Below are 26,940 nucleotides of genomic sequence, written 5' to 3'. Positions count from 1 at the left end.
ACTTGGCTCGTTCAAAACTTTCTCATGTGCTGTCAGTTTTTTGAGTTTTTTGATGCTTCATTCTCCATATATAAAGGTAATAGGAACGCAAGCACACCATATTATATAACAAAACATAGTATATAACAAAACATAGTATATAACAAAACATAGTATATAACAAAACATAGTATATAACAACACACAACATATATTATCTAAAATACACACAATTTTTTGATACGAGATTTAATGAGATTCTTTACAAATTCGCTCATTGAAACAAAACACACTCATAACAGATATGTACTCATATAGAAAATACATATGGCATATCATAACACACTCAATATCATTTTTTAAAAGTAGATTCTTTATGATTGTTTAAATTTCTCATTTTTCTTTAAAGTCTAGAACATATCAAACCGACTATCATGTAAACCTCACATTATAAAATAATCACAAGCATGATTCATTAAAAATAACCACATTTTTAAAAATTTCAAAATTATATCTTGAACATCTATTGGTGATTGAATCTGCTCTCTTTAACAATACAATATATATAAAACACTCATTCTATTACCACTGTGTTTTTAAAAATTTGTCAGATATCTTGAAATGCATTTTTATGTAATATACTATTAACCTCAAAATGAATATTGATGCACATACAAAGTGAGCTATGATCATACACAAAGAGGCAATGCTTAGTTTCATTCAGAAAAAGTTTTGCAAAACGCCGCTCTCAAAAAGTGGAGGCGTTTTGCAACTCCTCTCTTCTACGAGCGTTCACGTAAATTTGGACCTGCAAAGTTGAGCGGCATTAATTGTATTTTTGTCATTTGTGTTCTCTTTCCAGAGTTTTCCAGAAATAGCATCTATGCTCATAGTGAAACAAAAGTTTGCGTTTCACTATTTCCAAAAGCCCAATATAATGTTTATTGTATTGGAAATAAAAGTAGCCCAAACATTGTATAAGTTGAAGTCAAGTCTGAGAATCTCCTGGTAATAACGTCGATTGTGTGGATTAGGGAATCGCATATTATAAAGAATATTGTTGATTCTTATTTTTGTAAGGGATAATTCCTTCGGAAAATGGAAAAAGCTACGAGTAATCTTTAAAGATCTTCATTTTCACAATTGACGTCATTTTGAATTTGGTATTTCAGTCATTATTGGCTTGAACATCTTGCGAATTTTCTTCTAATGAGTCATTTGTTACAGATTGACTTGCAAGATTTTAATGATACATAAATAAACGATTCAAAAATAGAAATTGTAAATTTAAATTGAAAATATAAAAATGTCCACCCTCCGCCCCCTAGGGGGCTCTGGCCATCCATTTGCTCGTCATGAACTGAGGATGACCGACTCCGACTTTTTTTCCCTCGGCGCTATTATCGTCACATCTTGAAAAAAGATTTTTAAAATAAAATTGAATTTTTTATTCGGAAATTTTTGTGCGATAAAAGTGACATCAATATTTTCTTCTTCTGAGGAATCTGTTTTCTCTTCTTCGTCATCGTCGATGAATTTTGGTTCCTCGTGAAGAAAGTAATGGAGAACCTTCGGTTTCAATAGCTGTTCTCTTTGTTTGTGAAAAACTGCATCTGAGATGAAACCTGCAACGAACATTGTTGCTGAGTTCCTAGTTGCGGAATTGATATACAACTATTTCATACCGAAATTGAACTTTACAAAAAGTGATGTTTTGATGCCAATTTTCATTTATAAATCTGATCCATTTAATACCAAATCTAATATGCCAATATTACCTGTATTATTTTATTTCATTCTAATTATATAATTCTATAAATATAAAATAAGATTTTTGTTGAGTACACAAATAATTTTAATGGATCCATATTATAGGTCAAGGACTCCGAGTAAATTAATTGACCTTGATTGGCTTAGGAATTATGTTGACCAGGTTAACTCTAGCCAAGCTCACAAACGGAACATATCACGAAAATTATAAAACACTGTTCAAAAAAACTCGCTCGAGAGAAAAATTTAAAATTAAAAACAAAAAAAAGAAGAAAAGTACAAGAAATTGATCTTGATGCGTGTCAAGCCTACGCCAATTTAAAAGATTTGATGTCTAATGCTTGCATAAACAAAATAATTCAAAAAAATTAAAATGGATTTATTTGAGCGAATTCAAGCAGAAACTCAAAAAAACGGAAAAATTAATTTCGAAAATGGAACTTGGTTTGATGAAATAGATAGGACGACAATAATATCAGTTGTACCAGAAATATCAGGGTCACTACTTGAAATTAATCCAGCTATATAATCTATGAAAATTCGAAATACCGTCTTATAGAATGGGGCGTAAGATAAATCAAGCGATAATTGACGATAGACCAATTGAAAACTAAGAAAAAACAGAAAAATACGTATCGAGAAATTATCTCGCCGATAAATGTCATCAAATATGGCAAGATGACATGCATTATTGGCGCATACACATTGGACAATATTTGTTTGCGATCAATGATGATAAATCCAGAAAGAGTATAGATTATAATCTTTTGAGTGATCTCGTTTTTTTTCTTAAAGTCACTTTTTTCTTATCAAAAAAATTAAAATTACGTAAACCTATGACAAAATTACGTAAATAGCTCCGAAAAAGAGATATGACTTTGACATTTCGTATTTCATTCGTATTTGAAGGGTATGTTTGATTCTTTAATAATGAGTATTCAAATTTGTTTTATATACTTCAAATGAATCGAAAATATAAAGTTTTCTTTTTCCTATGCAAACCAATTTTGTGGTATTGTCTTTCAATTCAGAGTAAACAATTTAGAAACTGATATGTCACAGATATAAGAGAACATTTATACAAAAATAGAGACAAACAAGTTACAATACAATAATTCATATAGAATTAATAGCAAATTACAAAAAATGGTAAAATAACTGGTGATTTTGAAATAAGAATAAAAATTTAGACATGAAATCTAAATGATCGGAATAGTTGAATAAATTGAAAGATCATTTTGAAAAATTGAATATCTTTCAAAAATGCTTTCAATTTGTGTTTGCTTGGCCAGCCAATTCTGATCCAAAATTTTCATATCATTTTCTTTAAATACGATGTGGGTATAATAACCAATCATAAATGCTATATATTAAACAGTTTAAAAATTAAAAATACAAACAAAAAAATTATTTTGATTTTGCTTTCCTCTTGTTTTTAAATATCAATTCTGTTTTCTTTTTATGTCTTGTCTTCTTTCCAGTATTCGAATTTTCCTTGAGATTAGATAATTTTATCTCAGTGGGCAAATTGCAAATTTCGGGATCAATAATTAATGACTCAAGATTTCGTTTTTCATTTTTGTACTTTTCAAAACAATACATGAGATGTATTGCTTCAGGAAGTTTTGATAAAATTGGGCGTTTCAATTTAATTGAAAGCAATTTAAGAATATGCTTACAAGGAAGTTTTGTTCTAACAAACTTATTACATGAGCATCTATAATTGTCTTCACCAAGAATAAAAATATTAAATTTGTATTTATCTTCATGGACAATATAATGATTGCCTTTTTTCTTTGATGCTTTGATAACCTTAAATAATTCTTCAAACTCATGAAATAAATAATTCATTACATTTTCAGTTTTTGCATCTCCTTGAAAAACTTTGCATATTCTATTAATTCTGATATTAAATCAGGAATTGACCTTGTTGACCACTTTTTAATTTCATTATTAAATGATTCCAAAATAGATGTTGAAAATAATCCTGCATCAAAATCCTTTGTTTTGAATGGATTGATCTTCATTAATTTTAATAAATAATTATCTCTATATTCTTTGGAAACGTTTGGATAATTCTTTTTAATTAAGGATTTCAGATGCTTAATATGTGAGCAGAACTCATCATTATGAACAGATTTGAAAATACTGAAAATATAATGGCTCAACTTAAAGAATGTTTGACGAGTTGCCAGATGAAATAAGCAGTTTTTGTGTTTGTCACTTAACCCTAAATTGGCAATAGCCTGCTCAATAGAAACGCCTTCATCACTGAAGATTGTTTTTATGTTGGAAAATTTATGATTGACACTTTTTCAATTAAGGTTTGAATAATGTCACATTTTTCTCCTTGGCAAAATGCAAATCCCAATGGAATGATATGGTGATTTACATCGGGAGTTCCAACAATTAACAAATTTGTATTTATAATTGAATTTATAAATGTTCCGTCCACCATCAAAACACCGGAAAATGCATGTGAATCAACTAATACTGATGATGGGGGTGGAACTATTATTGCTGAATCTAAGTAACAATTTTTAGATCAGCTGGAATTTCAGAATACTTAGAATACGACTTTCCATCTATTTTTAATTCACAATATCCTTCTCCCATTTCGTTGATTTCTTGCATAATTCCAAGTATTTTTGAAAATTGCTTTATCTTTGATATCTTAAAATTATCAAAACATCTATTGTATGATTCGTCTATTTTTCTGTCCGACATTTCGATATCATTTAATTTTGATCGAATTAAGTCATAAAATTCGTTTGGATGTCCGTATATTCGACTTCTCCCATATTTAGAAACATAGTGATCCAAAAGATTATGGGGGCAGCTAGTATTACCTTTGCAACTATGATTGCATACAAATTTTGAAATAACTTTATTGCCATCATTTACTAGTTTGATACAATGTTGATGACATTCAGTACAATAAAATTTGTTTTTTGATGGTAAATAATTCAAAGCAAATTTCTTGAAATAACAAAATTTTTGAATTTTATATACTGCAATGTCAATTGATTCAAATGCTTGATTATGAAAAGCTTCCAACGAAATACTTTCTGGTTCTAATAATACATTTTCTTCTTTATTTTCTTCTGTATTCTTGGGTAAATTATCTGAAATTTGTTGAAATAAAGAAGAAATTCTAGAATCAGGATCTATCTTGGGTATGTGCAAGTTTATTGCAAATTTAATGGGCTTTAGTTGATCTTTATTACTCATAATAAAATGAATTGAAATACTTTACACTGATTGAATTTTTCAGAGAAACCGCTTTAATAAGGTTCTTAAAAATAATCATTTGTATTAAATTTGAATGATATTCAGATCTATTTACCCAAATTGTACTAAATTAATGTAATATATTATTATTTTTAATTTATCCACAACAGCATGATTTTATTGCTTTTAATAAACAATAGCCTAATGAGATTCTCTTCAAATATCGTTGTTTATGCAAAGATTTAAATTATTCATTCACTTTGAGTATACAACTCCGCTTTTGCAAAACAATAAAACAATAGAGTTCCTTATTAATGTGTTATTTATTCATCTTGCAGTATAAATTGATATTTTTTCACAATCTTACCTCAAGATATTGTATTATTATAAAAAATCAATCAAATATACATTTTTCGTACCCATATTGCTATTAATTTATATTCTTTCATGATATGCCTTAGTTATTAGTTGAAATTAATTGAATCGAAACGCTTTTTAGACATGAGGAATCCAAAAAATATTTTAAATTCTTAAAATGAAAGTAAAATCATTGTTTTTAATGTCAAATTCTCAAATTCTCATTGTTGGAAGTAAAACTTCTATTATTTTATATGCAGACGCTAAATTATAGCATTTCATGCATTAAAAAAGAATGAATGAAGTATAAATAAAATTTTATTCATTACTTAATCAGTTTATCATACATCAATGATCTGTAGTTTGGTGATATATTATAAAATATTCTTTTATTAAATAAAAAATTGTTTTTTATATTTATTTTCAGTTTAGGAACTATCTGTAGTTGAACTCTTTTCATATTCTGAATCAGTTTTAAGAGGTTCTTCTTCATCTTCAATTATATTCAAATTATTAAGAAGAAAGTCTAAAAACTTACGTCCAGAAAGTTTGAACAACTCGTCTGTTAAAACAATTCTAGATTTTCCATTTATTTTTATATGCCATTTAAATTGATTTTCTTCTCGTTGAACAAGACTTATGATCTCTACTTTAGATTCTTCATACTCTTGAATGAATTTTCTTCCTTTTTTACTGATTTTTTTGGCTGCAAGCCACTCTGGAGGAACGCTCTCATCACTGCTAATTTTACATAAGTACTCAGGTCGATTCCACCTAACTTGATCATCTAAAATTTCCAATATATCCATTTTAATTATGAAAAGTATTCAATTTATATTTTAATTATTTCAATATTTTCTTATCAATATTTTCTTATCAATATTTTCTTATCAATATTTTCTTATCAATATTTTTTCTAATTCATTGAATAAATCATTTGATTTCATGGCAATTCAAATTTCTATAGTAATCAAATGAAAACCAAATTTCAAAATAATTCATTTTTGTTCAAACAAACAAAAAATTATGAAGAACAAAATCTTGAATATTGTTTAAATAATTGAAAATTTGAAAGTATTATCAATTTATTGTATACTAATTAAAATGGTTATTGATTTTGGTTGTAGAAAAATAAATATTAGTCTTACATTCAAATTTATTCATTCAAATAATTCAGAGGATTTTTATTTTTCAATGATTGACTATAAAGACGAAGTCTCTAACGATAAAATTGATGCTGTTGTGTTTGCAGAAGCTGCATATGATAATAATTCATTGTTTTCAATGATAGAATCCTTCAATAAAACAAAAAACTCACATTATTTACACGAAATCAATGAAAATTTTGAAATAATATGTGTTTTCCAGGTTGTATTATATGATTTTTATGATATATTAATCGAAAAGTTATCAAATTGCGAATTACATATGATTATCATAATTTGGGATTTAATATCAAAGTTATTTAAATTCTCCGAAATATGCAGCCATATTGACAAAGAATCTTTTGGCGATTGCATTAGAAATAACACTCATTCATACTTTTTGGCGGATTGTTTCATCAATTACATCAACAATACAGGAGATATTGAAATTTTTGAAACAATTGACGAGCAAATCCTAATCGAAAATCTTATTACTTATAGTGATTCGATCTATGAGCATTTACTTTTTATTCTATTATATTTTGAAAATTTCAGACATAATGAATTCGCAATCAGCTTTTTGAATACAATGGCTAATTTTAATGATTTTGATAAAGATTCTTTCGAAATATTATACAAAATTTTTAAAATTATTCTTTTTGATCAAGATAATGTTTTGAAAATATATAATGCACTTCGAAATAATCCAAACTATTCATGGTTTCAGGGTACTGAGCTATATCAAATTCAAATTATTTCAAAGCTAATCATTAGTTTGCTAAATTTCAATTCAGATTATGAAGATCTTAAAATAATATCAAATTTTCAGAATTTTATTTTCAAGAATTTTCAATGTATTCAATTTGAAAATTCGGAAAATTCAACGTGCATTATGGTATTAACAACTGAATTTTTATATTCAAATAATATCAATGAAAAAAAAAAAGGTAGTGGGGCCTCCAGGCACTTCGTGCCCTCTAGCCCTGAAGATGTTTAGTATAACTTTGTCCGGACAAGTAAGGGTCTATCGTCGCTACAGGAAAAGTTACAGGCGTTCCAAGGAAGTATACTTTGAGAAGCCTTCTTCTGGGTCGAAAACATTATATAATGTTTCGCTTTTCACAAATTATATATGTTTTCATGTTTTGTCATGACTTCTTCGTATATGTTTTTGTCATGATTTCATCGTAAATGTTTTGTCAAGACTTCTTCGTAAATGTTTTGAAGAACTGAAGGTGTCACCAGGTCCCTCGGTCCCTCGGTCCCTCGGTCAACTAACATCTTTTTGAAAATGGTGACAACATGACATTTTGACAACAGTCCAGGAAATAAACTTCTTCTTCGTAAATGTTTTGTCACTTTTCTGTCACTTTTCAGGAAAAAACATTTTTATTATTATATATAAATGAATTTTACAAAACCACCGTTACCCGTTCTTTGAAATAAGGTAGATGTAAGATATTCTATTGAGAGAACTTAAGAAACTACCGAAATGGTCTAACATTTGTAGATTTGTTCGGTGGAAGTTTCTATATATCCCATTTGTGCCATACAATATTCCCAGACTCAAAGATTATATGCAATGACTTCGACCAACTATATGGACCGTCTCAAACATATTCCAGACACAAACAATTATTTGAAAGAGTTAAAAGAAAAGATACCTATAGGTAAGATGGAACGTATACCATTAGATAAGAAAAATATTGTGAGAGAGGTTTTGAAAAAAGCAGAATATATAGACTGGGATAGTATATCTGCTAGACTATTATATAGTGGTTCTATAAGAGTTCATGACATTGAAACACTTATGTCAAACGTTTTATATCTTAACTATACAAATGTTTTCAAGAGGACATAGAAAAATATATTGAGGGTATAGAGTTTGTGAGATGTCATTGGACAGAGTTGTATGAAAAATATAAAGACAAGGAAAATATTTTCTTTATAGTGGACCCGCCGTTCTATAACACATGGGATTTTCAATACCAAGTAGACTGGACTTTGAGAGACTCTTTAGAAACTTTAGACGTTATACATAACCATCCATGCTTTTACTTTACATCCGATAAAAGTGTTTGGAAACCGTTATGAGATGGTTAGAGGACATACATGACTATGAGTTTAGATATGACAAGATAGAATATGAGAGAGGTCCTATAAACTGGAGAAAGTGTCACAATAAAGAAATTTTACTAGTAAGTAAATGTGGTTTGAAATAGGACTACTTGTTTTAGGTTTTTTCCATTGTGTCATTTATTTATTTGACGTGGCAGAAAGTACAGAGAATATGAAGATGAACCAATGCCTGCAAATGTCCAGTATATGTACTCGTAAGAGATATTTTTATCTAATATTAAATGGACGCACAGAACTTAGCAAATGCACAGCAACCTGGACAACCAAACCCAGAGAATATTCCAAATGAAGTTAGAATACAAACTGCAATGGCAAACTATGGTCAAGTGCCAACAGATGTACAAATGCAAACTGCCATGTCAAATGACGCTGCGTTAGGTTTGCCACCATGGTATGCAAATATGAGATGGAAAGAGTTTTATACAAACCCGAAGTGGGATATAAACAACTTTATGCAGATGACGCGAACACAGGAGTTGACCCAGAATATGTTTTCTACCAGAGGAGAAACAGAATGTATGAGCTCCAGTTAAAGAATGCTATGGAACTCAACAGGAAACGTAAGAGACTAGGCGGACATTAGATTTTTACATATAGTAAAATGGGTTTCTTCAGAATATTGGAAACTTCTTTCGAAGAGTTGGAAGAGGTATATGGAATGGAATAAAAACCGTAGGAAGAGGAATTTGGAACGGTGTCAAAAATATTGGTAAAGAGTAGGTCAGTTTGTTGGTATTATACCTAAAGACCCTGAACCAGAAGAACAAGCTCCTGTTATACAACAGCCTGAACCTGCACCACAGTCAAGTTGGCAACCAAATCCAACACCTCAACCGTATTAAAAAATTATTTTTTACCGTTCGATAGTAGTTGTATATGAAACTAAGTTCTAAGTAAAACGCATGGTATAATGGAATTATTCTCTTTCTTCCATCTGTTGTAAACCATACTTGAAAGTCTGAAATACTTCCACTCGGCGGTTCATATAGCTTTGTAGGTTTTTCGTAAAAGTCATTTGCCAAGCAAAGAAAGAGTTTGGGCGCCAGAAAATGAAGCATGAACGATAATAGCATCTGAGTCGAAAACATTTTCATATGTTCCATTAGGGTTTTCGACTTCATAAAAGTCCGGGTGTACTGGATATTCTGCAGGCTGATTTAACATCCTCATAAATCTATACCATGCCAAGTTGTTATATTTTGTAGAAATATAAACGTTTTCTCCAAGGTCTTCTATTCTATTGATTTTAACAGTTGCATTTTTCCTGTCATATATAATATCGAGATGGTACTCTCCCTCGTCAATGTTATACTGGTTTGCATATTCGATATAGATGTCGTTTATTTTTTCTTGAAAAGCTTGAAGAGTTGTTTCTAAGTTTACAAGCAAATTCACTTGTAAAAGTTTTCCCTGTTCAAATTTCTCATACGTACGTTTTTCTTTGTTTATAGTATCGAACTTCAAAACCGACTGTAAATGGGAAACCATGTATGGCTTCTGAAATGAACTTCATTCTACGAAAGCCAATAGCTTTTGTGACAGATGGGTCTCTTAACCATCTTAACGGGTAGTCAAAACGATAGCCTTCATGCTTTACGGTCTCTGTCTCAAACTTTTGACCGACATTCGTAAAAAGTTCATCTAATGGTTTAGTTGTAGCAACTCTTGTTTTCTTTTTCTATTGAAAGCATATTTTATCTAGAATAAAAATGTCAAATGAAACAGCGTCTATGAGAGAAATACAACACAACCGACAACTCATTATACAAGCTCTAAATAAGAACACAACAAACTTTTCAAACTATTCTAAGATATCTGAGTCATTGAAAGAAGGAAACTTAAAACTGACTTTAAACCCAATGACAGATGAGTTTCTGTTTCAAGACAATAAGAACCATACTGTCTGTATAAATCCAACAAAAGGAACTTTAAACGAGAAACCTATAAAGAACTTCTTTTGAAAGCAGATGTTGACAACAAAGCAGACAAAACATATGTAGACGATGCAATAGCAAAAGAAGAAGAAAGAGCTGACAAAGCTTATGCAACAAAAGAACATACTCATCCTGAACTAGCAGACAAAACATATGTTGACAATAAAATGTCAAGTGAAGTGACAAGAGCTGAAAACGAATATTCTAAAAAGACTCATACACATACCATTGCAAATATTGCAAACTTACAAGAAACCTTAAACAGTAAAAGTGACGTTGGACATACACATACCATTGCAAATATTGCAAACTTACAAGAAACCTTAAACAGGAAAAGTGACGTTGGACATACACATACATCTTCTGAAATAACAGACTTAAACGTTAGCCTTGAAAATAAAGCAGATAAAACATATGTCAATGAAATATACCAAAGTTTAGTTGGAACAAAAAATATTGAAACTATTGTTGGTGACTTTTCTTTCAATGAAGAAAACAAATATTTTAGATGGCAGTTTGTACATTCCTTAAAAAATGGTATACGGTATAAACTCATTCCGAAAAATAACAATGAAATGTATGTAAGCTATAAAAAGAACGATGGTACACAAGTTAAAGTTCCATTAGACAACAACTGCTACTTAAACTTATATGGAGACGAACAAAAGAAATATTTCCGAGTTTATGAAATGACAGATATGACATTGCCTGACCCAGCTCCAGCACCATACTATTATGACTATGGAGATGACAACAGAACACCACATGTAGATGAACAAAAGCTAACATTATATTTAGATTTTTATAGATATAAAAGATATAATGCAATAGAAAAAACGAGAATAGTATACTATTATGAAGATGACAGAAATAAATATTATAGTCAAGATTTTACCTACCCTGAAAACATAAGATTATATTATAAAAAATATTCTGACTTAAACCAGAAGAAACCTGAAATAGTTGCACTATATTTTAAGTTCAAAAGAGACAATCCTATAATATCTCATATGTTTGATTTAATGAACCCAGTAGGTTCTATTTATACGTCAATGGAAGCAGAAGGTCCTCAAGTAATGTTTGGTGTTGGTGCATGGGAACAAATAGTCGACAGGTTTTTGTATTGTGCAAACTCTTCAAAGGAAACAGGTGGAAGTAAAACGATTTCAGGTGAAAATTTACCTGCACACAGTCACTACATAGATTTAAGTACATCTCAAGCAGGTTGGCATAAGCATAGATATTGGGATTGGACAGGAATGACAAAAGGTCAAGGATATGATGTTAAAGACGACGTTAAGTTTGCTATAAATTGTTACTTGGATAACACTGAGGTAGGAGGAGACCATACACATTTCGTTTCGGGATATACGCAAACAACCGGACAAAGTAAAGACTACATGCCACCTTACATGACAGTTTACGCATGGTATAGAATTGCTTAGTCGTCATTTTCAACTTCTTTAGCATATTCGTCAGGAGTTGTCTTATATTTGTTAGGAACTGTCTTTGAAAGTATACCACCTTGAACTTTGACAAGTTTGAAACGAGGTCTGACAATAGTAGTTTTATCTTCTGCTTGCAGTCTGTACATTTTGCCATGTTTGCCTAAAACTTCATAATATTCTCTTGTATACTTTCTTCTATTTTTACGAACACGAATGTGAGTACCTGTCGGTTCCCATTGTTGTCATAGTCAATAGTATTTTCATATGGGTCGCGTTTAGGTATTTCTATTTTTACTTTGTCACCTTTCTGAAGTTTGAAGCCCGGCATTCTTTCTTGTTTGTCTCTTTTGACTAAATTATTAAATATATAGTCTTTCTCTATGTCAGGGTTGTTTTTCATTTCTTCGGGGGAGTGGTTTCCCAAACCTTTTTGTTTACGGTTATTGTAAATATTTAAAACTTGTCTCATCTTTGCCATGGAGAAGTGTCTATATTTGTCGTCATATGACATTTCATTTGCTTCACCACCTTGTGGTTGGTTTAAGTCTCTTAACATTTTTATACAACCGTCAATGACACCAAGAGCAGAATGGTTTTGGTCGACAATGAAATATTGGTTTACATTTTTTGAACGCAGATATTTTTAATATCGTCTGATTTGAAAGAACTTTCACAGTCAGATGTCAGTTTTGTTGGATGGTATTTGTCAACGAATATTGTCAAAGCTGCTAAGATATCTAAATATTTTTGGACTGTAATGGTATGGCTTCACAGTATCTTGTGTTTTGACCAACAAATATTAGCCAGTATGGTGGTCCATCTTTCTAACTCTCGGAATGTTTTCAAGATATCCATAAACCAAGCATTTTGGTGTTGAACTAAAGTTTTACCATGAGTGCTTTCTTTGTCGCTTTTAGAAACATAGGGGTCCTTGTTTGGATTCGTCATTTTTTAACCATAAGAAATGGGTTTATTTGGCGCGTTAGCAGGAGTTGCATCTAGATTTTTGCCCGCAGTGGGAACAATAGCCAGAGGTGTATTTGGAGTTGGAAGGAAGATTTTGAGTACATTAGGTATACTTAAAGAGAAAGCACAACCTATTATACAAACTGTACAGAAAGGTTGGGATGTAGCACGAGATGCAACAAATCTTATTCCAAATCCTGAAACAAGAGGAAAAGTTCAAGGATGGATGGACAATGTAGGAAGACAAGCAGGAAACTATTATAACAAAGCAAATGACTACTATAACCAAGCAGGACACTATATGGACCAAGGTGAAAGATTCTTTAACAGAGGATATAACCATGCACAACAGTGGGTAAACAATAACCAACCTCAACCGCCTCAAACGTGGGGAATGTAAAGTTTTTTACTGAGATGAAATGAACAATACAGCATTGAGACAAATGGGTTCAAGATGGATTTGTCGGCTTCCAGCAGTTACACAACGTGTTTGTCAAGTTCTTCCTATACCTCAGGAAGTTTTAGACCGACTTAAAAAACAACAACAACCAGTTGAAAACAAACCAAACTAAAATTTTTTACTGAGATGAAATGACCGAAGAAGTTGAAACGGTAGATTTGACACCACAAACAAAAAGTTCAGAACCATTGTCAAAACCGGTCAAAGAACTTACAGATGAAGAGAAAAATTCAATAATAGAAAGTGCCAGGTCTGGAAATACAAACTCTAACTACAAAGTCACTTTTCATAAAAATGGAACGGCTAGTATCTCAAAAAAGAAACAGACTCTCACAAATAAAATATTGAAGTCTGAAGGAGCTTTCGAGACAACAGATGGAAAAGTTTACTTCACTGACCAACAGTTCATTATAGAACATCTCATTGACTTAGAGTCGAAATATTCTAAACTTTACAACAAACACAAAAAGTTGAAAGGAAAAACAAAAACAAATGGCATATGATATTTATGAAGATGTTGACGACACAACTGTTCCTGCAAGTGAAGTAAAGTCAGAGAAACCGAAAAGTGACGAAAAACCGATAGAAGAAGAAAAACCAAAAACTGAAGATAAACCAAAACCAAAGTTTAGTTTGGAAACTAAACCAAGTCAACCTTCATTAGCTGGTATGGGTTGGCGTCAAAGACTTATGGCAGCAGGCGGTTATGTAAAGTAAAGAGAAAAAAAATATTTTTTTATTTTATAAAAATGCCCCCATATAGAATGGATAGAAAGTCTGCTAGAATAAAAGCAGAGTTGCAAAGTTATGGTTGGAGAGTTTCGAAGAAGTTTAAATATAGGAAGGGAAGACCCATAAAAGTCTATGACAAATTGTCTGGTCTTCGCTACGAAATGGATTTGGAAACAGCACGTGCCAATTATCCAAACAGACTAGAGAGGTTAGAAGAAGAACGTCTTATGGACATGCCTTTCGATGTTAGTGAACCTCAAGTTGAAGGACACGACGGCTTTGCCAGATTCTACTGGAAACATGACGAACAATTGCATCCTTGAGAAGGAAAAAAGGAAAAGGTGAAGACGCACATGCTCCCATGGAAAGAACAAGATATGCATATGAGAAGTACCGTGAAGTTAGAAGTCAAATTACATCCGGTCGAACCTTTACAGTAAACTTTGACGAAGGAAAGAACAAAGAAGGCTTCATGGGAGTACTTGCTGCCATACAAGACGGAAATAAGAAAGGACACAATCTCAGATTGACCATAGCAGATTTGGATGGTCACATTTACTATGCACATGGCAATGTCACAACAGCCGCACAACTTCTTGACGCTTTCAAGACTACAAAGAGAGAACAAATGTTTGACTCCGACTCAGACATTTTGAATGCAATTGAAGGAATTGCAAGTGTCAAGTTCGAACGATACCAACATAACCCTCAAGCAGTCAGACAACATGTTTGTTAGATGAGAAATATGAAGTAAAAACGTTTTTAAAACCATATATTTTTACATATATTAAATGCTTCAGGTTGAAAAACAAAGAACAAAAGTAGCAGATACAAAACCGTTAGACTATATCTTTACAAATGCTGGTATGACTATTTCAGATGAAGAAATTTCATCCCGAGCTTACAGGTTTGACTATCCAGTTCGTTGGCTTCAAAGTCCTTCAGATGCAAAGGCAATAGGATTTAGAAGAGTTTTGTTTTCAAATAGAACTAACGCGTTTATGTTCGCAGTATATTTTCATGGGCAGATATAAAGGTTCTGATGGTCTAATAGACAAATTTGATGAAATGAAAATCTTTACAGTTCGTTCAGACGAAAGTCTTGAGAAAACTCTAAATGACTTTCAAACTCAAATAAACAAATACTATTGGGAATTTCAAGAAAAATACGACTCTTTACTAAATGGAACATACTATCTGAAACTAGAATATGACAAGATGAACTCCACCGTTTCATTTCAAAAGATTGAAATTAACCCTCCAAGAGATACAGAGTTTTTATTTTGGCAAGTAGACAAACGTTCTTGGGCACAATTTCTTCGGTTACTAAACCAGAACGAACCATTACCACCAGATGGTCCATTTCAATTTATACTTCCACCAGCAGATTTGACAGTTTATAGAAACGTGTTTGACCCTCAAAATGTTATGTGCCATGCAAGTTTCAGTTCAAGCAACAATAGTTTTCTATGTATCGGTAAGGACTTTTATGACTTTGCTTCTAAATTCTACGAACCACCTAGTAACAGTTTCTCTGACTTTCAAGTTTGGTTCACAACAAATGGTGTGCAGCATATATTACCATTGTACTATGACTTTTATCTCGAATTGTCTTTCATATACAACTACGGAAAAGTGCTGAAAAAGTATTGAAAAATATATTTTAGGTGAAGTGGTGAGATCTCACCTCCTTTTTCACCTGTTTTTTCACCCGTTGAATTTTCATGAATTTCCTTAAGATAGAAAAAAAGTGAGTTAAAATGAGATGTTTACTGAGGGGGTCCCTCGGTCCCTCGGTCCCTCGGTCAACTAACATCTTTTTGAAAATGGTGACAACATGACATTTTGACAACAGTCGGGAAAATGTCAAGACTTCTTCATCGTAACGAGTGTAAATGAACCAAAAATATATTTTATGTTAGCATGTTAGATCTCACCTGTTTTCTCACCTGTTTTTTCACCCGTTGAATTTTCATGAAATTTGGTCATTTTTCAGCAAAAATATATTTTATGTTAGCATGTTAGATCTAACACGTTTTCTAACATGGTCTAAAACTCTCGAAAATCATGAAATTTACACCAAAAATATATTTTAGGTGAAGTGGTGAGATCTCACCTCTTTTCTCACCTGTTTTGTCACCCGTTGAATTTTGTATAAAAAGCAACCCGCTGTTTTCGGCGGGTTGGTATATTCTTCACAAAATGCTTGTTTTGAGGTCGAGCCACTTTTGGCTCCATCGTATTCTTTCAACCAAAATTCTTGAGTTTTGTTCTGAATTCAATAAAAATATATTTTAGGTGAAGAGGTGAGATCTCACCTGTTTTCTCACCTCTTTTCTCACCCGTTGAATTTTCCCGAAATAAAAAATAAAGTTAGTTTTTTTAAAAAAATATTTTTTATTTTTATTGTAAGAACATGTTAGCAACAACTTCACCAAACTCTTTAGTCATGAATCCAACTTCAATGTTAGTAGAGATGAAAAGCTTCATTCCTTCTTCATATACTTTCGAAACAGAAATCCAGAAGATAAAGCAAGAACTTCTCCAAGGAGATTTAGATTGCACTGCAAAAGATGAAACAAATGAAGAATATCTTTACGAAATGCAGGACCTCATCGACCATCTACCTAAACTTCCTGAAATACAACAACAAAAGCTCACTATTCCTGAATTCGATGAAATTGAAGTGAAACCAACTGACTCAGTTGAAATAAAGAAGTTCATACGAAAGGTAAACTATGAGTTTCTAGGATTTCATTGCAACCACAAAGTCATGGACAAAGATTGCGACATGGTATATAAGAACATCTCTGACATATATAAATCTGAAGAATTTAAGACCTACGACAACTTTGTTTCGTTAGTTGCTGAATGTGTATGGCAGATAAGAGATAAAGATAGAAGATGTAAAGTATGGAACGAACAAATAAAACCAGCAACTTTTGAGTTAAAGAAAACCATTGACGCTATAGTTGTTTTAGCAGGTAAGGTTTCAATGTACAATGCTAAAATGAACCCACAATGTTCTAAATGTAAAGCAGCAATGAGGAAATATAACTACTCCGTCAAAGAGATAGAAAGAATGAGAAACGACTATGCTGACTTAAAGAAAGAAGTAGAGAAGCCAGCAGAAGATAAAATGGACATGTTGACATTTCTGAACAAAAACTATCCAACAGCAGAAGATTTCCTTCTATCTGACGTCAAGAAGAAATATAAAGAGACTTTCGGCATTGTGAAAACTTTTGACATACTGACAGAAGAAATAGAAGCCACAAAATTGTTTAGAGTCTCAAATATACATCGTACAATTCATGTAAAACGCTTGTGAAAAAAACAGGTGAGAAAAGAGGTGAGAAAACAGGTGAGATCTCACCTCTTCACCTAAAATATATTTTTGCTGAATTCCGTATGAAATTTCATGAGTTTTGTGTGTTTTAGACCATGTTAGAAAAGAGGTGAGAAAAGAGGTGAGAAAACAGGTGAGATCTCACCTCCTAACATAAAATATATTTTTGTCTGATTTACGCTCATTACGATGAAGAAGTCTTGACAAAACATTTACGAAGAAGTCTTGACAAAACATGTACGAAGAAGTTTTGACAAAACATGTACGATGAAATCATGAAAATTCAAGAGGTGAGAAAACAGGTGAGAAAACAGGTGAGATCGCACCTCTTCACCTAAAATATATTTTTGGTTCATTTACGCTCATGTTTGACAAAACATTTACACTCATTTCGATGAAATCATGACAAAACATATACGAAGAAGTTTATTTCCTGTGTTGTTGTCAAAATGTCATGTTGTCACCATTTTCAAAAAGATGTTAGTTGACCGAGGGACCGAGGGACCTGGTTCCACCTAAAAACCATCTACCCTAAAATCGTGAAAAAATGACCAAATTTCATTATATAACTGTTATTTTTTTACGAAGAGAACTTTAACACTTCGTCAAAAAAATCCCTGAAATCGTGAAAAAATGACTAAATTTCATTATATAACTGTATTTTTTTTACGAAGAGAACTTTAACACTTCGTCAAAAAAATCCCTGAAATCGTGAAAAAATGACTAAATTTCATTATATAACTGTATTTTTTTTACGAAGAGAACTTTAACACTTCGTCAAAAAAATCCCTGAAATCGTGAAAAAATGACTAAATTTCATTATATAACTGTATTTTTTTTACGAAGAGAACTTTAACACTTCGTCAAAAAAATCCCTGAAATCATATCTTTTATACATGAAAATCGTAAAAAATTGCGATTTAGACTTTTTTTGGTCTTGCATAAAACTCTATGAAAATCGTGAAAAAATGACCAAATTTCATTATATAACTGTTATTTTTTTACGAAGAGAACTTTAACACTTCGTCAAAAAAATCCCTGAAATCGTGAAAAAATGACTAAATTTCATGAATTTCCTTAAGATACAAAATAGAAAAAATAAAGTTAGTTTTTAAAAAAAATTTTTTTTATCTTGTATGTAAGAAACAGAAAATGACAAACATTGAGTTTGAAATAGTTAGAAAGATAGACAATGACACCAAAGTGGTTAGAATAGGTGATTTAAACGTAAGATACTCAAAGAAATACAAGAAATATTCTTTGTCAGACATTATATCTCCATCTGGAAAGAAAACATCCCATTGGGTTGGAATTGCTTCTACTCAGAAAATTTTGACAAGAAATCCTGAGCTTATGATATCGGTAAGATTCTATGGAACTACAGCATATCTTATAGACAAAAGTCTTATACCAATAGTTTTGTTATGGATTGACCCAGTTGTTGGATATAACTTCATAACATATGGTTCATTCGATACGGAACGTTGCAGTGAGGGCTTACTTTACATCGTTCAGAAACCGAAGGACTTCAATACAAAAAGATATAAGATAGGAAGAACATATAATATAACTCAAAGATATGACAGTATAGTCAATAAAGTTAAGGTTGTGTTTGTTAACGATATGAGAGCTGCTGAAACAGAACTACTTGAAAAGTTTGAGAAAATGTATGGTGCTCCCATAAAAGGTAAAGAAACGTTTGAAGTAGATGAGATAGATAAAGCTATAAAATTATTTGACGAAGTTGCTGAAAAATACATGTAAAGCGTTTATTTTTTGTCTTTTGTGAAAGTCAGGAAATAACGCTAATTTTTTATAAAATATTTTTTTTATTTTGTATGTAAGGACAGATATGACAACAACAGAGAACACAACAACTGCTATCGTTCATGAAGACATAAATGAAGAATACGAGTACATACAATATAACAAACAGTTACGTCTCATTCGTTCGGTCAAAGATGACATGTACCAAATGCAAAGTATTTTGACAGCATGTTTTGCACCAGATACTAAGCTTCCTAAAGACTGGTTTAGGAACCAAAGCACCATTGAACTCTTAAGCGAAGCACAGCGAGACATACTTTTTTCTGAAAACAGTGAAGAACAGCGAGTGGGAGAAAAACCCCAGTCGCCAAAACTCTATGAAAATCGTGAAAAATTGCCAAACGGTTTGAGAGGCTGGTATGTACATAGACTTCTCGTAAATAATGTGGCACAATGGGCTTCAGCTCGCTATTCATGGTATGTTTGTAAACTTCTTGACGAACTTCACAGACAAGAACGTGAAGAGATGGAAAACAAGCTTGAAGCAAAAGATGAAGTCATTGAAGCAAAAGACAAAAGCCTTCAGAAAAGAATACCACGTTCGGTACCAAAAGGAAAGGAAAAGAACTATAAGTATATGATTTATACTGAAGAGATGGAAAATGAAGAAGACAGTGACATGGTTATGTTGCATTTAGTCAGAAGAAACAACAAAAGCTTTTACGACCTTGCTAAGATTTACAAATCTGACAGAAATTGGTTCTATCGCGAAAACTTACCGATTTCAATGACACCAAATGAAGATGTGAAACAAATAGTTCAAGATACTTTACCTCAAACACACTATGATATTAAAGGTTGTACAATACTTACTTTCAAAGAAGACTTGCCGCTACTGAAAGAAAAAATAACAGAGTATTTTGACAACTTCAAACAAGTAGAGTAGATGAACCATTTATTTTTACGCTTGACTTCAGATGGCTCAGGTAGCTCTATAAGGTAAATTGTCTTGTCAAATCCTTCTGGCATTCCGAGTCCTTCCATCCGACATTCCAAGTCCTTCCTTCCAACAGGGAAAAAATTTCCTTCAGACAGGAAAAAAATTTCCTGTTGTTCGTCCGTAAACCATTCAAATTTTCGAAAATTGAGAACTTTTTGGTCGAACGACAGAAAAAAATTTCCTTCCGACATTCCGAGTCCTTCCTTCCGACAGGACACAAACGAATGTCCGACGTACCACCAACCGAGTCCATTCCAAAGCCAGAAGAACCGACAGCCCCAGCACCACAACAGACTAAGACTAAACACTTACATTTTTCAAGCTTGACTTTTTACAATTTGAACTTTGTTTGCGTAGATGTGAATTCTGAAAGAAGTATGAGGGTCTTGTATGACTTTGTACTTCTCCCATAGTTCATGTCTGTCAAACTTACCTGCCATGGACTCTTTCATAAAGTTCCATGAAATCGTCTTCGGACAATCCGGGGAAAAGTATAATATCAGTAAGTATTCTCTTTACATCCTTACTTAAACTCTTGGCTGTCTGTACACAAATGACAACTGAAATGTTAAAGTGTCTGAGCTTCTTAAGAATTCGAACATATCTTGTTCGTCTGTTCTTTAACAAAGGATGAGAAGCAAAGTCATCTAAGATAAGAAGACACCTAAGGGTATGTCTTCCAATCGTAAGATTGCAAATTTCTTCGAAATGTATTCTATCTCTTTCTGTTTGTTTCTGAAGTGTTTCTTCTCTAATATTCTCTGCATTTCCTCATTTGGGTCTTTAAACTTCGAATTTATATACTCATTTATAGCATTGTACTTCAAAACTCTTCTTTGGTACTTCTTTATCCAATCTAAAACTCAGAGTCTTTTATACATACTAACTTAGACTTCTTTATAATATCTTTGAACGAATTGACGGTTTTGGTCAAATTGACCCGAAGTACTACAAATAAAACTAACTCATAGAATGGGTTCTTCTCATCTAGTTCTTGTTGTTGTGCAGCCATTTTAAGATAAGTGAAAGTCTTACCCGACCCAGGTGGTGCAATTAGACCTGTTATAACCATTCTGAGCAAATAAGAACTTGTCATGTATGGGTTTTATCTGAGCATTTTCTAATTTCACCTTGTCTTATTAAAACATTCTCAAATTTTTTGTCAATGTCAGCAAACTTTTTTTCTAACATATTTTAGAAAAATTAAAATTTTTATCTTTTAGAAAATGTCTAGCGATTTCGCCATCTATATTTGAGACAAACTTTTCGACAGCAAAACATCTGTCGACCATAAAATCTTACATAGTGTAAACAAGAAAGGTGAATTTGTTCTAAAGTTCTGTTTCTGGGAATATGACAAGAACCATAAAACATTAAGCAGAGAAGTCTTAAAATTTGTCAATGACAGACTTGTTGACAGAAATGACGCCGATTGGAAAGATGAAGTCCAACAAAAGTTCTTAGAATGCAAAGAAGACACATGCGCTGTTCTTGAAGATGAAATAGAAAACAGAATAGAAGAGCTATTAAAGGACAAAGAACTTTTACAAAAATATGGTTCTGAAGAAGTTTGACATAACTCCACCAGAAAAGAAAGAAGAGAGAAAAGAAAGAAAAGAAAGTAGAAGAAGAGAAGAAAGAACCTGAACCAGAGCCAGAGAAGAAGAATTGACATGTAAAAATAAAATTTTATTTTTAGAACATTTCTGGGTCAATGTCAATGTTCTCTTCCTCTTTAGGAGTAACACTGGCTTAGACTCTAAAATCTTTTTACCCAATTTACCTTGAACTTCACTATCTTAGACTCATAATATTCATAGTCGTCTGCTTTCTTTGGTTCATAAGGTATAACAAGTTTGTTATGCTTTGCCTTCTTCGAGTTTGAGAACCTTCTGTCAAAACTTTCTTTGACTGCTAACAAACCTTCTATGTCTAAGTCTTCAAATTTCGCACCATTTTTAGTCACAATAGCAAACTTAACTGGTTCGATGTTCCAAACTTTGCTGAATGAAGACTTTTCAAAATGGTAGAAGTAACATTCAAATATGTGAATGGGTCTAGTTCTTCTTTAAGTCCTGACATGTACTTGTTTACTGAGATGAATTTTGCCATCTTTTCTATCGGATAAAAAAATATTTTTTTTTAAAATTTACTCAGAAAAAATTTTTTGTATATACACCATTCTGTACGTCTAAAAGACTTTTGACATTTGCCAAGAATGTTCGTTTAGACGCTGTCATATAACCATATTCTTGACAATATTGTTATACGAATCGTACAATGACCTTTCATCTAAACACTCAAAGTCAGTTTCATCTATGAACAGTTCATATACACTCTTGTTGCTTCTAACAATGTTTGTCTCTCTTCGGTATGTGGAATTTGTCTTGGATTGAACTTTGAAATATCTAATGTCATAAATATGAAGAACAAGTGGTTGTAAAAGTCAGATGTCAAAGTTTCTGCTAAGTCGTCAAAATATTCTGTATCTTGCATATGAGAATCTGACGTTCTGACAACTACATATCTTCTGTCAGAACTTCTAACTTCATCGGAACAGCATTGTTTGAAACCATAATGAAATTTGCAACATTTCACAAAACTCTTTGGTCTTTATATTTTCTTTCAACAACTCCAACTTTGTCTGTTATAAGACTCTTCAAAGCATCTGAGTTTAAAAACTTTGTTGTATCTATACTTTGAAGTCATTGCAAACTATAATTTCATATTCTCTATTGAGGAGTTAAACTTGCCACAGATGTTTTCTAAGTTTGTCATATTAGGGTTCGAATAGCCCTCTAACAGTTTGCATAAGATATCTGTAAAGAAAGTGTTCTTACCTGTTCCTTGTTTTCCAATTATAATGAGAGCAGTTTCATTTTTAGCACTTGGATGTTGTAAGATGTTTGCAAACCAACATAAGATATACTCATAGACTCTTTCGTTTCCATTGCATATAATTTCTTTGACATGGTCTAACCAAGCTTCTATAACATTTTCTTTCCATTCTACTTGTTCGTATTTATATCCAGTGAAGATAGATAGAAGTTTGGAGAAGGTGTATAGAACTTTATACACGAACTGAAAAATCTTCAAGTTTTGACAATAAGATATCCCAAGCATCTAACATCTTCATGCAACTTGTACAACTTTTATTTTCTTAAGTTTCTGTTTACATTCTTGTTCTGAAACTATTGTCGCTTTAGGTTTGTTAAAGCAACATCCCATTCTTTCATGACATAACATTCTGGGCAGAGTCAACATAAATGACTAAACGTTTCAAATTCTCGACTGCTTTGTTATAGTCCTCGAAATGGACACATATTTCTGAATGCTTGGAAGTCATAAAAATCTGAAACATCTATTCTGTACATTTTTATAAAAATAAAAAAAATATATTTTTTTTTATTCTTGAGCTATTTGTTGCATTTGTTGTTCTTGAGCTATTTGTTGTTGAAGTTGTTCTTGTAATACAATACTTTCACCAGTTGCATCTTCCAATTCGAAACTTTCTGCCGTCATTGACAAATACATAGGACATAAAAGTTTACAGGAACAAAGTTTGCGTCAACTAAGGTTAAGTTTATGTTTGGCTAAAGTGTTTGAGTTTACTAAAGCTGAAAACTCTGCATTCGAATGAACAATAGGCAAACCAGCAGAGAAAGTGTTGTTTAACGCATAAGTATCTTTGGTCATAGTAGTTTCTGTCGACATTCGAATAGCACTTTGAACCTAAGTTTGAAACAATATATAAATAGGTGTACTTAAAGTCAATGGAATAGACATTCCTTGTATGACACCTTTTCCTGTTATAGGAAACTGTTGTTAGTAAAAACCAGATATAAGTTTTGTATTATAGCTCATATTGTTTATAGTAAACTCAGTCGGACATCCAAACATAATGAAACCTGCTCTAGTTGCAGCACATGTTACACTCGTCCTTAAAGTATTAAATAAGTCAACAAAACCTGTTGGTGGTATATCTGAGTAAGTATCTTCAAAGGAGTATTTTTTTACCATTCACAACAATAAAATCTTCTGGTGTCAAAAGAGCAAAACAAGCTTTAGTCGTCATTGTGTTTAAAGTTAGTTTACAATATCGTCCTTGAGGACTTTGTAAGTTTGTTGTTATAGAATTATATGACTCAGGGTTTTTAGTCGTAATAGTATAAACCACTATGTCTTCTGCCATTTACTTAGCAAATAAATTTTAATGAAATGTTGTGGTCGTCAAATATTTTTATAACGTCTGGGAAACTATATTTTAAGTTCAACGTTTCACCTCCTTTCATAACGTATATCTTGTCAATAACATTATATGAAACACCACAGCAACTAACGTCGGGTTCTATTTCTTTGATGTTTATATCGTCTGCCTCTGTCAAAAGTTTCAATAGTTCTTTCAAAACTTCATGAGGTGCAATGACATATGAGTTCACTTTTACAGGGTTGTGTTCGACCAAGTTTAACATTATACCTAAAGCTTGACAAATCTTCTCCTGAGTTTGAAGTTTGTCTTTCAGTTGTTGGTAGTCGTTTCGAATATCTGCAACAGAACTTAAGTCTCTGCTAACTTCAGGGTATGTTGGTTGTTCTTTTACAGGAACAATTGTTATACCATCTTCGTCTTCGTATGGTTTCCCCACTTCAACATCTCTTTCTTTGACATTGACAATAACACTTTGACTGTTTGTTTGAGTTAGTGAATTTAACTTCACATCTGCCACCGCCATTAAACCTTTTGAAACACTTACGCTTCTATTTTTCGGAAATGACATTTTACTTAGAATAAAAAGATGGACGTATTTGAGTATCTCTTCGAATTGAAGCAGAACAAAGTTTACACACACAAACAATACAAATACATTGACAGAATAGTTCTTTACACAAACAATGGAAAATGTTATAGAATAGCAGTCTTTGCTGAACCAAAATATTTTCATAAAGCAAAGAAAGTTGGTATAACCGAAATGGTGAAAGTTCTTGAAGCAGACAAAAATATAACTTCAAAACTTACAGATATTTCTAAAGGTAAGTTTATAATACAATATTATGTCAAAACTGGCGTACTGTCAATATTTGACGGAGAGAAGTCAGTTCAAGAACAACTTACTGACCTGCTGCCAAAATCTGCTCGATGGAAGCTTTCGTTATGCCAATCTGAGGAGCCCCAGCAGGTTTCATCGAACGAATCTTCAAAAGAGCATCTTCCGTGAAAAGTGCTATTGGTTTTGTAAACTTCTTTGCTTTCAATTCATCTGGACCGTCTCTGTCACCAGTATATTGTATTTGAACTGTACCAACAGTTGAAATACCACCCATAAAGTCTTCTGAGTCAGCAAATGGAATGCCAAGCCAAAAGTTTGAACGGTCTCCATTTGTATATTGAGTTTTTTGACTTCCTGTATGGGTCCATACTTTCACATATGGCATAATAGAACTTTGCATTTCAGGGTTAATGGTTGTTGTGAAGTTGTTGTTAAAGTTCATAGCATCTAATGTCAAGTTGTATGACCTCATATCCTCAACTGTAGAATATTCTTCTCTTGGATAATATTTGCCATCTATGTTTATATGATATTTAATACCAGGGTTGTAGAAACAAGAATAGTCATTTATAGTTCGTCTGAACAGTACAAACATAGTATCTGCGTGTTTCATTGCAGTTGTTAAAGCAATATCTGTTCTTGCACCTGCGGTTCCTGGATTTTGGTTTCCAACTTCACCTGCAAAGTCTTTGACAGATATTTGGTGTATAGGGAACATAAGTGGAACTGCAATATATTTGGCAGCTAAAGCATTTGAAATATCTGGGTCCAACATATAGACTGCAAGTCTGCTTTCTATTCTCTTGCATTCAAACTGTTCGCATGTAAACCTAACTGGGTCCCAAGCAGTTCCAGCAGCATTGAAATAATACTTTACTTCAGTGTTGAGGTTTGAGAAACCAAAGTCTAAGTCAACTTTGTCTTTGCAAAATTCGGCGAATGACGTTTGATTTGCTCCCTTTACGTCTGTAAGAGTGAATGGGTCTTGTGTTGGTGCAATGACTAAGTTATTTTTGCTTGGAGTAAGTTCAATAGAAATTTTTCCTGCCCAGTTTGGCAAGTATCTTAAAAACCTGAAGATGAGGAAAGATGACAAAGGAACTCTAAGTTTCAGTTTTACTTTAGTGACAGCATTTCCATCTGAACCAGAAAGGTTAACATAAACTCCTGGAACGTTAGGGTCAAGTCTTCTTATTTTCTCAATAGTTGCATACTGGTCTGTTTGTTCTCTAGCTTGTGGTTGTACTGAGTTTCTCAAAGCGAACCATTCATAGTTTGCCCATGTTACTGTTTGAACTAAGTCAGAGTTAGAATATATCTTATATCCCATAAAACTTCTGGAGCATATTGGTATCCCGACATAGAAAATACCATTGCAACCTTTCTTACCTCTCAAGTCAGCAGAAGGTTTTATTTCAATGTCTTGTTCCACGTATAAGAATGAGTTGTCAATAGAAATTATATGAAACCTGTCGCAAGCAATATCTACTGTTGTTGAAGAACCTTCTCCAAACTCACCTACGTTTCCGTAAGAAACAGCAGTTGTATATTCGTAAGTTCCAGGAACTATTTCTGACCTTCTAATGGCATTGTCGCATTCGTTATACCATTCGGA

The 26,940-nt window shown here is 32.3% G+C and overlaps 7 protein-coding genes and 4 pseudogenes across 11 annotated transcripts, besides 1 other annotated feature; 9 read left to right on the top strand and 2 right to left on the bottom strand.

The window, feature by feature from the left end:
- Positions 1-9,370: 9,370 nt before the first annotated feature.
- TVAGG3_0137060 (serine threonine-protein phosphatase family) lies at positions 9,371-9,463 on the top strand (the record flags this gene model as incomplete). Its single annotated transcript, XM_051224158.1, has 1 exon — positions 9,371-9,463. A coding segment is annotated over one exon (93 nt), but the record flags the coding sequence as incomplete, so codon positions are not given.
- Positions 9,464-11,556: 2,093 nt separating this feature from the next.
- Positions 11,557-26,691: a mobile genetic element.
- On the top strand, positions 12,968-13,369 carry TVAGG3_0137050 (uncharacterized protein; the record flags this gene model as incomplete). The annotated part of the gene is made up of 1 exon (XM_051224157.1): positions 12,968-13,369. The coding sequence occupies one exon, from the start codon at positions 12,968-12,970 to the stop codon at positions 13,367-13,369; it is 402 nt and encodes a 133-aa protein (XP_051109143.1).
- On the top strand, positions 13,561-14,146 carry TVAGG3_0137040 (annotated as a pseudogene). Its single transcript has one exon. A coding segment is annotated over exon 1 (586 nt).
- TVAGG3_0137030 lies at positions 14,194-14,897 on the top strand (annotated as a pseudogene). The gene has a single exon. A coding segment is annotated over exon 1 (704 nt).
- TVAGG3_0137020 lies at positions 14,953-15,701 on the top strand (annotated as a pseudogene). Its single transcript has one exon. A coding segment is annotated over exon 1 (749 nt).
- TVAGG3_0137010 lies at positions 16,648-17,492 on the top strand (annotated as a pseudogene). Its single transcript has one exon. A coding segment is annotated over exon 1 (845 nt).
- TVAGG3_0137000 (organellar and viral DNA polymerase type B) lies at positions 18,663-19,178 on the top strand (the record flags this gene model as incomplete). The annotated part of the gene is made up of 1 exon (XM_051224156.1): positions 18,663-19,178. A coding segment is annotated over one exon (516 nt), but the record flags the coding sequence as incomplete, so codon positions are not given.
- Positions 19,363-19,910, top strand: TVAGG3_0136990 (KilA, N-terminal/APSES-type HTH, DNA-binding family; the record flags this gene model as incomplete). The annotated part of the gene is made up of 1 exon (XM_001279144.2): positions 19,363-19,910. A coding segment is annotated over one exon (548 nt), but the record flags the coding sequence as incomplete, so codon positions are not given.
- Positions 20,502-20,690, top strand: TVAGG3_0136980 (uncharacterized protein; the record flags this gene model as incomplete). Its single annotated transcript, XM_051224155.1, has 1 exon — positions 20,502-20,690. One exon carries the CDS (start codon positions 20,502-20,504, stop codon positions 20,688-20,690), a length of 189 nt encoding a protein of 62 aa, XP_051109141.1.
- On the bottom strand, positions 24,474-25,010 carry TVAGG3_0136970 (protein of unknown function, DUF4106 family; the record flags this gene model as incomplete). The annotated part of the gene is made up of 1 exon (XM_051224154.1): positions 24,474-25,010. The coding sequence occupies one exon, from the start codon at positions 25,008-25,010 to the stop codon at positions 24,474-24,476; it is 537 nt and encodes a 178-aa protein (XP_051109140.1).
- TVAGG3_0136960 (protein of unknown function, DUF4106 family) lies at positions 25,387-25,938 on the bottom strand (the record flags this gene model as incomplete). Its single annotated transcript, XM_051224153.1, has 1 exon — positions 25,387-25,938. One exon carries the CDS (start codon positions 25,936-25,938, stop codon positions 25,387-25,389), a length of 552 nt encoding a protein of 183 aa, XP_051109139.1.
- Positions 26,692-26,940: the final 249 nt, after the last annotated feature.

The sequence above is a fragment of the Trichomonas vaginalis genome, chromosome IV, assembly GCF_026262505.1.
Source record: "Trichomonas vaginalis G3 chromosome IV, whole genome shotgun sequence".
NCBI lineage: Eukaryota > Parabasalia > Trichomonadida > Trichomonadidae > Trichomonas > Trichomonas vaginalis.
This window is presented reverse-complemented; position numbering and strand designations above follow the sequence as displayed.